Source organism: Taudactylus pleione, unplaced genomic scaffold (genome assembly GCF_031769625.1).
Source record: "Taudactylus pleione unplaced genomic scaffold, aTauple2 ptg000363l, whole genome shotgun sequence".
In the NCBI taxonomy this organism is placed as follows: domain Eukaryota; kingdom Metazoa; phylum Chordata; class Amphibia; order Anura; family Myobatrachidae; genus Taudactylus; species Taudactylus pleione.
Window position 1 is genome coordinate 1,098,140 of NW_028284764.1, and position 15,789 is coordinate 1,113,928.

Here is a 15,789-nt window from a genome sequence, read left to right on the forward strand (position 1 = left end):
GACATATCAGCCACTTTACTTTCCATCGCTGTCAGCGTGGGATCATTAAGGAGAGATTTCAAAGCAGTTCTACATCAGTTGCACACAAGTATCCTGAATGCATTGCTAAACTTTTGTTAAATGTGAATAGGGATGGTGTTATTCAGTGTTACATTCTGAGAATCATCTCTATACCGAGAGACATCTGGAAGTCTTTATAACGTGCGCAGACAGTGCAATACTCGCATCCTCTGATAATACGTGCTGAGCGAATAATACAATCAGAAAACACCAAATCAACAAATTTATAATGTGACAAAAAAAAGAACAAATTGAGAGTGAGAAAGATTTTAATGACATTCTGCAAATATAATCTCTGCAAACCAGACGGCGAGTAATGTGCGCTTCCCGCTGTGCTGTGTAGGTGCAGGTGATGCCTATTACCGTTTACTGAATCTCGTCTGTTAAAGAGGATGTTTTAGAGAATATACCAATGTATTCTACGCGTTTAATCTGTCCGTGATGATTAGACATATTCAGTTATAAAACCTTCATTGTGATCTGTTTTTGGCTCACGAGTAGCTGCTTCATATGTTGTTTCTTTGCCAAGCTCTTAGATCAGTGGTCAGGGAACAGGGGAAAATTACCCCACATGGGGCAAAAATGAAATTCCTGGGGGTAATGGACGGACAGCCGGGCATGCTTATGAATCATTCTATAAAATAGAATGATTCATATGCCTGCCCGGCTGTGCCGCAGGGAGGCTCTAAGCCGGACGCCCGCTGAGATGTTATTACCAGGGGGCGCCCGGCTCCTTCCCTGCAGCGCCACGTTAGCCGGAGGCTGGAGTTCTCTTCTGAACTCCAGCTTCCACATATCTCCATGCGCAGTATGGGAGAGATGTCATGACGTCTCTCCCATAGTTCCGAGCCGGGCGGACAGGACGGCGGCGGATGCAGGAGCGGGGATTAAGGTAAGTGTTTCTTTTTGTACAAGCGGCACTACAGGGGCATTATATGTGGGCACTACTACAGAGGCATTATATGGGGCACTACTACAGGGGCATTATTTGGGGGCACTACTACATCCGAGTCAGGCGGGGGAACAAACGAACAGGGTTCGGACTCTGATACCCTATGTTCGGAGCAGTTCGGATTCCACAGAATCCGAACCGCTCATCTCTAATAATTAACATGCAGCGTCATAGTACATGTCACCTGGCTGGTTTTTATACTGAAGTGCTCGCAGTGGTTGCGGTAGGGTATGGTCAACCTCAAGCGCTGCAATCACATCCGATGGTACCCGATGTACCAATTGTTGCATACACTTCCTGGAGATGACGTGCGCAAGTGGGCATCTTAAGACAGGCTAGTGGGCATCTGCATACACAAAGTGATCGCACGCCAAGACATAGTGGACGTGCTAATGCCTTGCTGTGCGATTGCCTGCCTTGCTGTGGGTTGGCTGGATTTGCATACGCTGGGTGCAAGCGTATGCATCTAGCGAGCGGGTCTTAATCAGGTCTTCAGTTCCATGCCACATGTGTGTACTGACTCTACATTAGAGAACCACTGTGGCAGCTTCTGATAGGCCATTCTAATTGGTCACAGACAGTCCCGATGAAGCTGTGTAGCACACAGAAGGATTTAAAGCGGTAACAATAAAGTGCAATAAATCAGTGCAATAAAACTCTACTTTTTTCTGTCTGATAATCTCTATTAATGATGTGATTGGCATTTACACCCTACCCCCCTTTTCTCCGCGCAAACATTCATTTGGTCTGTAACATGTAACCCCCCCCTGCTGCCCAATTGTTTCAGAGATAAATAAATGTAGTCGTCATGTGCTATTCATTCAATTATAAGGGGTCAATTTACTAAGATTCGAGTTTGGTCAAGTTAGCATTCTCTGGAGAGTTTGGGCATTTTTTCCACTGCAAATTTACTGTCGGAAGCCGGCAGCCAATTAGCGTGCACTCTACAGTTAGCGGCCGCTGATTGTTCACACTGAGCAGTCAGGAGCCGTTAGCAGTCTATGTGGTCACACACATACACCGTGTCTGGTCCGTCTGGGTCACTCGGTTTGTTTTACTGCCAAGCCCCGGGGATGCTACGGAGACTGGTGCCATAATGTAGGTGAGTATTGTTTTTTTTTTAGGAACTCCCAGTGGATTCTACGGGACAAGGGGACAGACCAGCTGGCAGCATGTAAGTATGTGTGAGTGGGATAGGTGTATGTATTAACGTTATACTGTATACGGTGTGTGTGTACTGTGATTATTTAACTATTTATTTTACAGTGGGGTTATGGGTACCGGCCGCCTGCTGGCACTTGTAGTTCCACAAGTGCAAAGAGCAGGCATGTTGGCACCTGTAGTTTCACTGTAAAATACAACAGTTTTGAACTATTGCCCCCACTATTACCCCGTACCCACAGCTCAGTGGTGCGGGGAAGAGCCCTGGGCTTCAGACTAAGCCTGGGGTTTCTGTAGAGGGAGGACCACATCTTGGGGGGGGTCCCCACCTCCCCTGAGATCCCTGGCTTGGCCTGACCAGCTTGGGGTGTGAATGCTTTGGCAGTGATAGGATCTCCTAGCTGTGGCATTACACTCCGGTCGGTTTGCGTCCGGTGCTGGTTTTAAATATACTGGGAGATCTATGCAATTTTTTAGCTAAATTTAAAACCAGGACTGGCCCTGCAGCCAGGTGCTGGTTCCTAAATTACGGGCTAACCCTACATGTTTTTTTCCCATAATTTTAGGAACCAGGACTGGCTGAGCAGCCCGGGGCTGGTTATGCTTTTGGGGGGGGACCCTACATTATTTTTTTTAAAGATGTAACCCTTTTTTTACAGGTACAACACACAAGCAGCCTTCTCATATCTCACTAATATGTGCAGGCTGCTTGCTCGGGAGAGTTAGGCAGAGAGAAGACACTGCAATCTCGGGTGAGTCATCTCCTTCAAAACTTGCTACTCGGGGAAGAAATCTCCATCTGCTTCACCATCGGCCATCTCACTCTCAGCTAAACTCACTTCTTAGTAAATTTGTGAGTTTCAGGAGCCTCAATTCACCCGAGTTTCAGCGATGTTAATCGAGTTGAAAAAAAAAAAAGAAACTCGATCAGACTCGAATCTTAGTAAATTTACCCCTAAATGTTTTAAAAGATTATACTACACCATATATGTATTAATCCACATAAAGCATATTCACCCGAATTCACAAACACAATGAAAGTGACAAGCGTGAGCTGGGGAAACTTATAGTGCAGTTCGGAATTGTTTTATTACTATTTGTTTTTAAAAATAGAGCAATTTGCATTACATAGTAAAAATAAAAACAAATATAAAACAGATATGTTAAATAATCTAATAAATAAGAGTTAAAAAAGTAGTGCCGACTGTAAAATGAAACAGGGCTGCAGCGCACGTCCAGCGTCGGCAGTTTACTCCCAACAAATTGGCCGGTAGCGGATCTGAAATGTTCAACCTGAAAAACTTATTTACATACATTTTATATACAGTATACATACATTCATTTTATATATACATACATACATTTTATATACAGTATACATACATTCATTTTATATATACATACATACATTTTATATACAGTATACATACATTCATTTTATATATACATACATACATTTTATATACAGTATACATACATTCATTTTATATATACATACATACATTTTATATACAGTATACATACATTCATTTTATATATATATATACATTTTATATACAGTATACATACATTCATTTTATATATATATATACATTTTATATACAGTATACATACATTCATTTTATATATATATATATACAAGTATTTTTACTCCAGGATGCCAGACAAAGTCTATAATTCAAGGCATTTCAATGACATGATGACTTGCGTTGTACATTCATGTTCCATACACCTCTATATGATTTCGGTAAAATACATCACTGTGCAATGACTTGTATCACGCCATAAAAAAAATCAGTGAGCAGGCCGGGAAGACGCGTTTAGGGTCACCCCGAAACGCACATTTTTTGTAGTCCTCCCCTCTGCTTCCAAAAACAACAACTATGGTATCTATTTTTTAAGTATGCATATACTGCATTTGTCATTCTGAATGGAGGTAGTGTATATGTGTATATTTTTTTTAGATATATGTAAAGCAGAGGTCACAGCGCATTTCACAGAGCCCAAAACGCGTTAGTCACTGCTGATACATCTTCTGTAATTCTCCACTTATTAAGCAGCTTGGCAGATTCAGAACATCGGTCCCGTTCTTCTACATACAGAGTTGTTTTGTTTTTTTCTGCAGAAGACAAAGATTGAAAATCGTAATGTAAAAAAATACATCCATCCTGCTTAGTGCAACAAACATGAGGGTTAGACCTGCACACGTACTGCTGGATATGACATGAGGGTTAGACCTGCACACGTACTGCTGGATATACCATGAGGGTTTGAGCTGCACACGTACTGCTGGATATGACATGAGGGTTAGACCTGCACACGTACTGCTGGATATGACATGAGGGTTAGAGCTGCACACGTACTGCTGGATATACCATGAGGGTTAGACCTGCACACATACTGCTGGATATGACATGAGGGTTAGAGCTGCACACGTACTGCTGGATATGACATGAGGGTTTGACCTGCACACGTACTGCTGGATATGACATGAGGGTTAGAGCTGCACACGTACTGCTGGATATACCATGAGGGTTTGAGCTGCACACGTACTGCTGGATATGACATGAGGGTTTGACCTGCACACGTACTACTGGATATGCCAAATTAAGCTCTGATGGTTTTAAGCATCCAGCTGACTCTTTTAGTTAAGTGATTTATAATTCTGTTCCTGTCTGCATTATACACCTGGAACCGTCACTGTCCATCTCTCTGGTATTGCAGAATGCACAGCCAAATCTAATTCTACCGGCCTTAGGCTAGAGGACGACGCGGCGGGGGAGAGGCAGTAACCTGGAGTTAGATGCTCTGAAGATATTGAGCAGAATAAAAATGACAGCAGCTTAAAAAATAATCGCCCCTTCCAGTTTAAAGAGTTAAATATTACTTTCTATAACGCCCTAGTTTTTCCGATAATCTGAATCCATCGCGCTATGCACTTGGTCACAGATTTTGCTGATGGAAGAGATAATCTTCCATCCTCCCATCCTCATCTCAAACAAAGACAGAAGGTAGAGTTTGGGTGCAGGGACTGAAGGAAGACTGAGAAGAGCAAATGAGAGCAGCTTTATTCATACCAGGGCTGGTATTAAGATGACAGTGTGGGCCTTAGGTCACAATGCACCTACTCTATAGCACCTATGTGGAGGTATGGCTATATGCTGGGTCACGTTAGTCCACATGGGCACAGATGTCACGAAAGCTCTCACACCTGGCACTTAAGTAAGGCGGCTGGCTAGTGTTCATGGCTTGTCCATACCACATAGTGAATATGGGCCCATGTGTAGATGCCACACAGAGGTGGTCTGCTGCTGAAGGGGGTATGGCTACAGCATATTGGTGGCATGAATGGAGCTCTGGCAGGGTCAACTTCCCCCCCCCATCACCACCGCCTGTGCCCAAAGCTAGCAGCCTGCCTCCTCTCTCTTTGTGCCCTGTATAGTGGTAGACACATTGGCTGCAGGAGACGGATCAAGGGAATAAGATGGCAAAGGTGGTCACTACCCCTGACGTTACCTTATAGCTTGTAGAGAGGGGACCACATAAAACTATGGGAGAGATGTATCAAAACTTGGAGAGAGATAAAGTGCCAACCAACCAGCGGCTAACTGTCACTTTCCAACACAACCTGTAAAATGTCAGGAGCTGATTGATTGATACTTTACCTTTCTCAGTGGTTTGATACATCTCCCCCTATGCATGGCATAACCCAGTAACGGGGAGCAGACGGTCCTGGGGCTGAATGCAGCCCCTCCACGCCCTCACCTGCAGCCCCCAGCTCTCACATCTCTGTGTTATAGCCTGTAATGCTTGTGTAAAAGGTCTGCTGTCTGAGATGTTATTACAGATAGGCACCTTTTTGTTTGATTGCTACATTGTATTCATTTAACCTGACACTGGGATTAAGGGGGTATATTTACTAAAGGGTGGGATTTTAGAAGTGGAGATGTTGCCCATAACAACCAATCAGATTCTACCTAACATTTATCCAGCACCTTCTAGAAGATGATAGCTAGAATCTGATTGGTTGCTATGGGCAACATCTGCGCTTCTAAAAACCCTGCACTTTAGTAAATACACCCCTAAGAGTGTTGCGCTGCCTTTTTGAGGTTTAGGGAGCCGCCCAATGCGGCCCCTGACATATATCAGGTTGCGTCTCGTTGGCATAATCTGATCTGTCCACGGTAGTGGAAGTAATTATGCAAAAATAAAATATAAATCTCCGGCCTTTAACAGCTCAGCATGCACAGGAATCAGGACCGCCCGATATAAACAACTTGCATTACACCTTCCGCTTATTAATATGTCTACAACCTGAGCAAATATTAAATCTGAGAAAGGAAAGACACTACAGCTGCTCGGCTACCGGTGCCCTGCAATAAATGTAAATATCTCATTAAATGAATGTTCTCTGGCAGACGATGTTCCTTACAGAAAAGGAGTAATACACAGCTAATGACGCTTCAATGTAAATGTAATTGCATCCCTCAGTTCTTTACGTGTAGACCAGCGCCCTGACAGTAACAGAATGATATACCGCGCTCATCATCCCCTGTAATAAAACGGATACAACACTACAGTAATTCAGATTTTATCACCGTGACACAGAGCTCAGCCTCAGCTTGCAGCCAGTTCAGTGTTAATGTGATGATACTGTTACATGTGGGGAGACTGTGGACACAGAATAGGCCTCGCAGCCGGGCTGATCAGATATACAGTAACAGGCCATCGGTTATTAGCACAACTATTGTATACAAAAAGAGGTGGAACTCGTTACCACGGACACACTCTATACGTTTTATACTAATACACAGGTGTTACTGTAAACATATCAAATATGGGGGGAGATGTATGAAGCCCAGAAGCGGTATCAGCGCACGTTATGTGCGCTGATACCGCTTCTCCCCGATGTATGATCGGGGGTCTGGGCGGTAAATGACTATGGGTGGTAAATGGCTATGCGCCCCTGTCATTATCGGCGCTGCTATCTACAAGATAGCAGCGCCGATAGCCTGGGCTATGTACGAATGGTCAGATCGTCTGACCGTTCGGCCGGCTGTAGGTGTCGTTATTAACAGCTACAGCCTGGCGCTAGCCTATACCCACAGCAGGGACAGCACTGTCCCTGCTGGGGCTGCTGCCGGCCGGGGCAGAGACACAGCGCATCAGCACTAGGCTGATGCGCTGCTGTCTCTAACGGGTAGAGCCGGAGGGGGGAGTTAACGCTCCCCGTCTCCGGCCGATGAGATGTTTATACATCTCATCGGTAGTGCTTCCTGCTTCGCCTCGGTAAAGAGGCGAAGCGGGAAGCGTTATAGCGGCACGTTAAGTGCCGCTATAATACACCTACCCCATGATGATTTAACCTCTCCCATTAATGGGGGAGATGTACTAAGCTTGGGGGGTGATAACTCCTAACTGTCACGCTGCAGACTGTGGGGTCTATTTAGTAAAGTAATGGGAGAAAAACTCCCTGCCAATCAGCTCCTAACTGCCATGTCATAGACATAGGCTGTGTTTGACAAATGACAGTTAGGAGCTGATTGGCTGGTACCTTATCTACGTTCAGTTTATTTCTATCCAAGGCTTAGTAAATAGACCCCAGAGTACCAACCAATTAACTCTTCACTGTCATTTTTCAAACTTTACTAAGCCTTGCATGGAGATAAAGTGAACGTAGATAAGGTACCAGCCAATCAGTTCCTAACTGTCATTTTTCGAACACAGCCTGTGACTTGGCAGTCAGTACACCCCTGCAGTGTGTTTTTGTCGCATTAGTGATGTCACTAAGAGGCATATTTTAACAAAATGTCACATGGCGCGGCTAAGTCACAATGTCTGTGGCACGCCAATTGGGACTATCTGGTGCGATTTGAGAAAAGGTGTACACCTCTGTACAAAAGGGTAACCATAATCAACATATAAATCATACAAGACAGTGGTCAATGAGTATTACATGGTGTGATTACAAGCACCAAATGGCACATACAACATGTATATAATGATTAGCACTGTGTTGCTGCCTTGTCATTCTGATAATTAGTGAAAGTATTATTGTGACAGCTGCTATGTAAATTGCTTTAGATTTAATAATCTGGTACTGCCTGCACACAGGGAAATTGTGTTGGATAAGGATAAGAGACACTTGTAGCAATAATTGGTGTTTACTACTGTTTGTTTATCCGCTACTGTGTCTATGGTGACAATAAAGTTATAAAGTATCAATCTTGTATTGTACCAGTTTATAATGTGATTCGCAACTAAAACTGCAACATCATAGTCACACAGCAGATAGACACAGATAGTCACACAGCAGATAGACACAGATAGTCACACAGAAGATAGACACAGATAGTCACACAGCAGATAGACACAGATAGTCACACAGCAGATAGACACAGATAGTCACACAGCAGATAGACACAGATAGTCACACAGAAGATAGACACAGATAGTCACACAGCAGATAGACACAGATAGTCACACAGCAGATAGACACAGATAGTCACACAGCAGATAGAGACAGATAGTCACACAGCAGATAGACACAGATTGTCACACAGCAGATAGACACAGATTGTCACACAGCAGATAGACACAGATAGTCACACAGCAGATAGACAGTCACACAGCAGATAGAAACAGATAGTCACACAGCAGATAGACAAAGATAGTCACACAGCAGATAGACACAAGATAGTCACACAGCAGATAGACACAGATAGTCACACAGAAGATAGACACAGATAGTCACACAGCAGATAGACACAGTCACACAGCAGATAGACACAGATAGTCACACAGCAGATAGACACAGATGGTCACACAGCAGATAGACACAGATAGTCACACAGCAGATAGACACAGGTAGTCACACAGCATATAGACAGACAGCCACACAGCAGATAGACATAGTCACGCAGCAGATAGACATAGATAGTCACACAGTAGATAGACAGTCACACAGCAGATAGACACAGATAGTCACACAGCAGATAGACACAGTCACACAGCAGATAGACACAGTCACACAGCAGATAAGACACAGATAGTCACATAGCAGATAGCCACAGATAGTCACACAGAAGATAGATACAGATAGTCACACAGCAGATAGACACAGATAGTCACACAGAAGATAGACACAGATAGTCACACAGCAGATAGACACAGATAGTCACATAGCAGATAGACACAGATAGTCACACAGCAGATAGACACAGATAGTCACACAGCAGATAGACACAGATAGTCACACAACAGATAGACAGTCACACAGCAGATAGAAACAGATAGTCACACAGCAGATAGACACAGATAGTCACATAGCAGATAGCCACAGATAGTCACACAGCAGATAGACACAGATTGTCACACAGCAGATAGACACAGATTGTCACACAGCAGATAGACACAGATAGTCACACAGAAGATAGACACAGATAGTCACACAGCAGATAGACACAGATAGTCACACAGAAGATAGACACAGATAGTCACACAGAAGATAGATACAGATAGTCACACAGCAGATAGACACAGATAGTCACACAGAAGATAGACACAGATAGTCACACAGCAGATAGACACAGATAGTCACACAGCAGATAGACACAGATAGTCACACAGCAGATAGACAGTCACACAGCAGATAGAAACAGATAGTCACAGCAGATAGACACAAGATAGTCACACAGCAGATAGACACAGATAGTCACACAGCAGATAGACACAGATAGTCACACAGCAGATATACACAGTCACACAGCAGATAGACACAGATGGTCACACAGCAGATAGACACAGATAGTCACACAGCAGATAGACACAGGTAGTCACACAGCATATAGACACAGACAGCCACAAAGCAGATAGACATAGTCACGCAGCAGATAGACATAGATAGTCACACAGTAGATAGACAGTCACACAGCAGATAGACACAGATAGTCACACAGCAGATAGACAGTCACACAGCAGATAAGACACAGATAGTCACATAGCAGATAGACACAGTCACACAGCAGATAGACACAGTCACACAGTAGATAGATACACAGCAGATAGACATAGTCACAGCAGATAGACACAGTAGCAGATAAACAAACGGTAGTAAACAATTATTGTTATAAGTGTACTGTATCTTATTGTTATACACCACACAAGCTGTACTTTATATTAAATCTATCCACAGCAGCTGTTACAATAATACTTTAATTAGCATACTAAAGGCCCCTACACACTAGATGATTTTGTAAACGATTTGGCCGATGCGATGCATCGGAGCGACAAATCGTTAAAATCGTCCACTGTGTATGCACTATATCGCGCAATGCGCGCTCCCGTGGGGTGGTCAGCCGCATCGCCTGATCTTTTGTACATGCAGTCAAATCAGGCAATGCGGCTGACCATCCCATGCAGCGCTATGCAGCGGGGTCTGGCATATCAGGTGGGATTGCACAGTGTGTGCGGACCGCCCGATATGTCGCTGGGTACATATGTAGTTTAGCGTGTACCTAGCATAGGAGTGACAAGGTAGCAACATACAGCTACTTTTTATATACATGTTGTAAATTATATGTCATTTGGTGTTTATTCTCACACTGGGTTATAGTCATTGACCTCTGGGCCTGATTCAGACCCGGACGCTATGCTGCGCTCGCATTGAGCGATTTTTCGCAATTTGCGCATGCGTATGAGTCACAATGCGTGTGCGCGAACCAGCCAGTGCGATGGGAAAGTGCTCACCCATAGCCTGCAGTTGGGGCGCTATTTTGAGTGACAGATAGCACCGTTTGTGGGTGGTGACAGGGGAAGGTGCTTGTAAACGGGGGTGTGGATGTGCGAACGCAGGTGTGTCAGACCGTCAGAACAGCGTTTAGTGGGTGTGCATAATTAGCAAAGTAGCGTCATTACACACGTGACTAGGTTGTATTTTAGTCTGAACTGCTCGCAATGTTGTGGTGGGAAAAGCCTACCACAAGCGCTGCGAGCAGCTCCGATGGCTCTCGATGTTCCCGATTAATCCTACAACTGCCGGAGATGATGTGTGTTGCGAGTGGCAAAGGGGCGTCTTTATACAGGTGCGCGCGCATAGTGCGGCCGCTCGCTATTACTTAGTGGGCGGCTTTACGCGACGCAGTGCGAACACATGATTTAAATAGCCGGCCCATTTTAGCCAGCGAGCGGACGCAAATAGCGTACGGCTCTGAATCAGGCCCTCTGTCTTGCGTGATTTATATGTTAATTGTTTTTCTCCCATTTGTACCTCACTGTTTATATAATGAGGTTCTTCTCTGAACCCCTAAATTCTGGTGTGTTCGGATTTCAGAAATCTGGACTCGCACATCTCTTCTTGTAATATGTTTAAAATATAAGTTATACTGTATATTAGTTAAAAAAATATGTATAAAATGTATTGCATCTGCGGTAACTGGTAACTTCTCCCCTTCTATTTGTATACAGGGCAGACTAGATGGGTCAAGAGGTCCTTATCTGCCATCAAATTCTATGTTTCTATATTACTTTGCTAGAAACCAGGCAGATGGCACCTACAGTATGAAATGTATTTAGCCCAATTGTTGTCCAGGCTCCACTTCATATTTTCTTGCTAGTGTGGCCTCTATTCCCTCACCTCATTAGCACAAATACTGTCAGACTAACTGTAGGACATAATATAAAGGGCAGCTCTATGTCAGCTAAAGGTCAGACATCCAAAAACACATTACAAATATATGCACAGGCGTCTCTGGGGTCTATAACAGCTGCGTCCTCTTTCTGCGCATTATACGGATTATTTTTCATAGGATGCAAAGTTGTTTCCTGTAAGTTTCTTGTTTATGTTACGAGTTTGGTAACAGCCAACTGGAATTTTTTTCTCTAATCAAATTCCTGGTTACATAATTATTAGGAAGGGACTTGGCTAGAGATTCATTTCCTTACTGGAATAATGGTGAAAATTAGGGAAATTTTGAAGTCATTCACTAGTGAGTAAATAAGTAACTGCTCTTGAAGTGTAACTACTACTGTGAAACGTAATTTGCATGGGTGAAAGTTACTTCTGAGAGAGCCATTGCTGTCATCTCGGGAAATAGAGACTGACAGAAGCTATTGCTGAGACGGCTAATTGTGGGCCTGATTCAGAGCCGAACGCTCTGACCAGAGCGCTCGCTCTGAATCAGTGCCCTCCTCCATGAAAATGGAGCGGCCTCCTGGCCGCTCGCATAGCTGTGGGTGACCACCAACAGCATATGCGAGCGTCCATGATGATGGTTGCGATGGTCTTGACCATTGCGACCATCGGGCTTGCGACGGAGCCCCTGCGGTAGGGTCTCGCTGCCGCAAGCCCAGGAGTGATTTTGGCTCTATCAGAGCCAAAATCACTCCCACTGACATCACTAGTTATGTCAGTGGGGCCGGCTTCAGACGGTAGGCATTCCCATGGGAACGCCTCCGTCTGGCAGGCATGCCCCCAGCACGCCCACCAAAGGGGGTGTGCTGTCAATCAACATCGACAGCACGCCCCCTTTGGTGCGAGACCCGGAGCGATGGAGAGCCCGTCGCTCACTGGGTCTCGCGCATGCGCACGACGGAGCTCCCTCCGTCGTGCGCATGCGCAGTGGGGGAACATCGACCCGCTTGCGAGCGTCCTGCGCTCGCGAGCGGGTCTGAATGACCCCCTGTGCTCTTATTGGGGCTCACCAGAAAAATAGATGATATAATAAATGTTTTTGCTCGCCGCGTGAAGGCGTTATCCAAGTATCCTTTTTGAAACAGTGAAAATGGTTTTGCAATGCACATATTAAGAAATGAAGGTTGATTAGAATGTTATCGCACAGCTTTATCGAGCTTCTAGAAAACCATTATAATTATATACTCCCTGTACAGGACTGTGGGATATGTGTGCGCTATATTAATAACTGGTAGTAAAAAATTATAAAAAGCAAGCCACAGAGCCATAACACGGCACGGCTGTGCCCTGTGCCGGCCCCGCCCACTGAGGGCGGGACGTCATGACGTCACGCACATGATGTTATGACATTGTGCTGAAGGGGATGTGACCAGCTGCTCTGGTAAGTGCAGCGCTGACCAGGCGTCCGCAGGACGCCCGATCGGCTGTATATACTGTGCAGGGTGCCAGTCTGGAGCGTCCACAGGATGCCCCGCGTGTGCTTCAGCAGCAATCTGTGCTCTAAGCAATGGCAGAGGTTGCCCATAGCTAGTTATGGCCCGGGCAAGGCATACACTACAAGCACACTGTTTTTGGCTCTGTCACATCATTCCCTTAGTGTCTCCCAAATCCCTCCTTTAAAGTTTGTTGCTACTCCCTATTTTTTATTGATATGTGGCACCTCCCTCTACTCTGCAGATACCAATTTCTGTATTAAGTAAGCATTTGGCATAACGGCCGATTAACTGATTGCAAAGCCATATAAAGAGCGACACCTGCAGGTTTAAAAACAATAAGTTAAAAAGATATATTGTAATTCTGTGTTGATAACGTTCAAAATCATGGGTCACATATCCTTGCCCTCACATTGGCAAGACATCGATAATATCAATATTGTATGTAACTGGACAATAATAGAAACAAATATCCTCACCTTCTAATTAGCGCGGTCCGCTTCCTCACAGATAAGTCCAAAAAAAGTTCATAAATCCACACAAAATTAAATAAATAGGTTGCAAAAAAATTTATAATAATAATAATAATTACTACAAAAAAAATAATTAAGGTTTCGGAAATGTCGCCGGACTTGAACACAAAATAGTTTTCCACGTAGAGTCATAAAAATAGTCATTCAAAAAAAGTTTGGCGGTGAACAGATTGTGACAGTTGAATCGGCAGAAATGGTTTCTTGGTCCTCAGGAGTATAGGGTCATCATCATCCACTGTAAAGACCAAAGACATTAGTATTAGACAGAACAGGAAAAATCAGCAGACTTTTCCGAGTGTTTCAGGCAGTTTGAGTTTGCACCCTCCAAACCGCGGGATAGCAAATCCGGCGGCGTGGAGGGCAAAAACGTCAGCTTCAAATCCGCCCACACCCAAAAAACAAATCCTGCATCTTAGCACATTTCCCTCTGAAAATTTTTCACTCTACAGAATAGCTGATTCCTATGTAGGTGATGAGTACCCATTATAAGGAAGGGGGGAATAGCCGTGGAAAGTTATGTACGGCAAAACATGAAGGATGTTACTGTTTTATATCAGCATTAAAACAAGCACTGGCAGACATATAAGAATCCTAACATGCTACCGGCTTCTCCGCAGAGAGCTATTCATATTGACCCGCTACTTAATAACTCTGAAAGTGGAAGAATAATAGTGTTATTTGCATTCGCTAATTGCAATACATGAATCCCAGGGAAGCGGATAACCATAATACATTATACTACAGACTGGAATTTAAATGTAAATCACCTACAGTCCCTGGGAGCCAGGTGCCCCCGGGCACAAACGCCAGCATTAGCCGTACTGTTAATGATGTCAGTATTACGGTTAGATGATTTAAAAGGTGATATTTGTCTAAGTTGTGCCTTATTACTACTACAGTGTGGATGACGTCAGTGAATTGGTCCTACCAGGGGAAGTCTCATTGCTGGAGAGTACAGTAATCAATTAACTATTTTTACTCCGAGTGCTAAATTCCAAGGGGCAGATGTATCAATTCAAGGAGCGAGATAACGTGGAGAAATTGCGCAAAGCAGCCAGTCAGCTTCTAACTCTCATTTATCTAGAACAGTCTTTGACAGTAAGGACCGTATTCAATTGGAAGCGAAAAGTCAGTTTCTGCGATAATTTTTCGCCGATGACGTCATTTTCGCCGATTTCATTTATCCCCGTATTCAATTTCAGCGTCTTTTCACCGGTGCGAAAACGCAATGCAATGTAATAGGCAAAAAAGTTTCGCCTATGAATACCCGGCAGCAAAAAGTGCAGAATTGGGGTTTTGGGTCTGCAAGTATGGGGGGGTGTTTTTTGGATTGTAGGTGATCGCTGAAGGTGCGTTTTTGGCGCTTATTAATGCTTGACTTTAGCAACTTTAAAATATGTTTGCACCCATTTTCATGTACCCCAAAATTTGATGGAACTAGTTATTTTCCCCCAAAAAAGTAGCAAAATGCTATTCTTCACCACTTGCTGAAAGACGCTAAATAGCACCTATTGAGACCATTTAAAAACCCCAAATACCTTTAGCAGGGCTATTTGGGGGTACCCATAGTGATCCCCCATGTCAGTGCATCTTTTGGGGGGTGTCAGGCTGATTTCCCCAAAATTGACAGAACTTGTCGCCAAATTCAGTTCCGCCGGGTGCCATTTTTGCCGATTTGGAATTGAATACTGGGATAAGCGGGGACGAGCGCGATACTTTTAACGCACCCAAAACCAAAGATGATGGCGAAAAGTCCGACAACAGACTTTTCGCTTCTAATTGAATACAGCCCTTAGACGCTGATTGGTTGCCTTGGGCAACATCTCCAATTTATTACTCTCCAAGGCTTGATACCTCTCCCCTTCAGAGCGGCCATGTTATACAGTGATCCTGTGACTGGCACATCAGCCCAGCACCTTGCACAAGAGCGGACTGAGAATAGGCCCCTTCATCTAGCAC

The 15,789-nt window shown here is 44.2% G+C and overlaps 1 protein-coding gene across 1 annotated transcript in view; it reads right to left on the reverse strand.

Moving 5' to 3' along the window:
- Window positions 1–4,167: 4,167 nt before the first annotated feature.
- LOC148508502 (calpain-14-like) overlaps window positions 4,168–15,789 on the reverse strand; it is a 58,403-nt gene continuing 46,781 nt past the window's right edge. The window contains exons 23-24 of the mRNA XM_088444423.1: window positions 13,546–13,618; window positions 4,168–4,292 (exon numbers count right to left, since the gene is read on the reverse strand). Coding sequence (XP_088300549.1) covers window positions 4,168–4,292; window positions 13,546–13,618 — 198 coding nt within the window. The remainder of the gene's footprint in view (window positions 4,293–13,545; window positions 13,619–15,789) is intronic.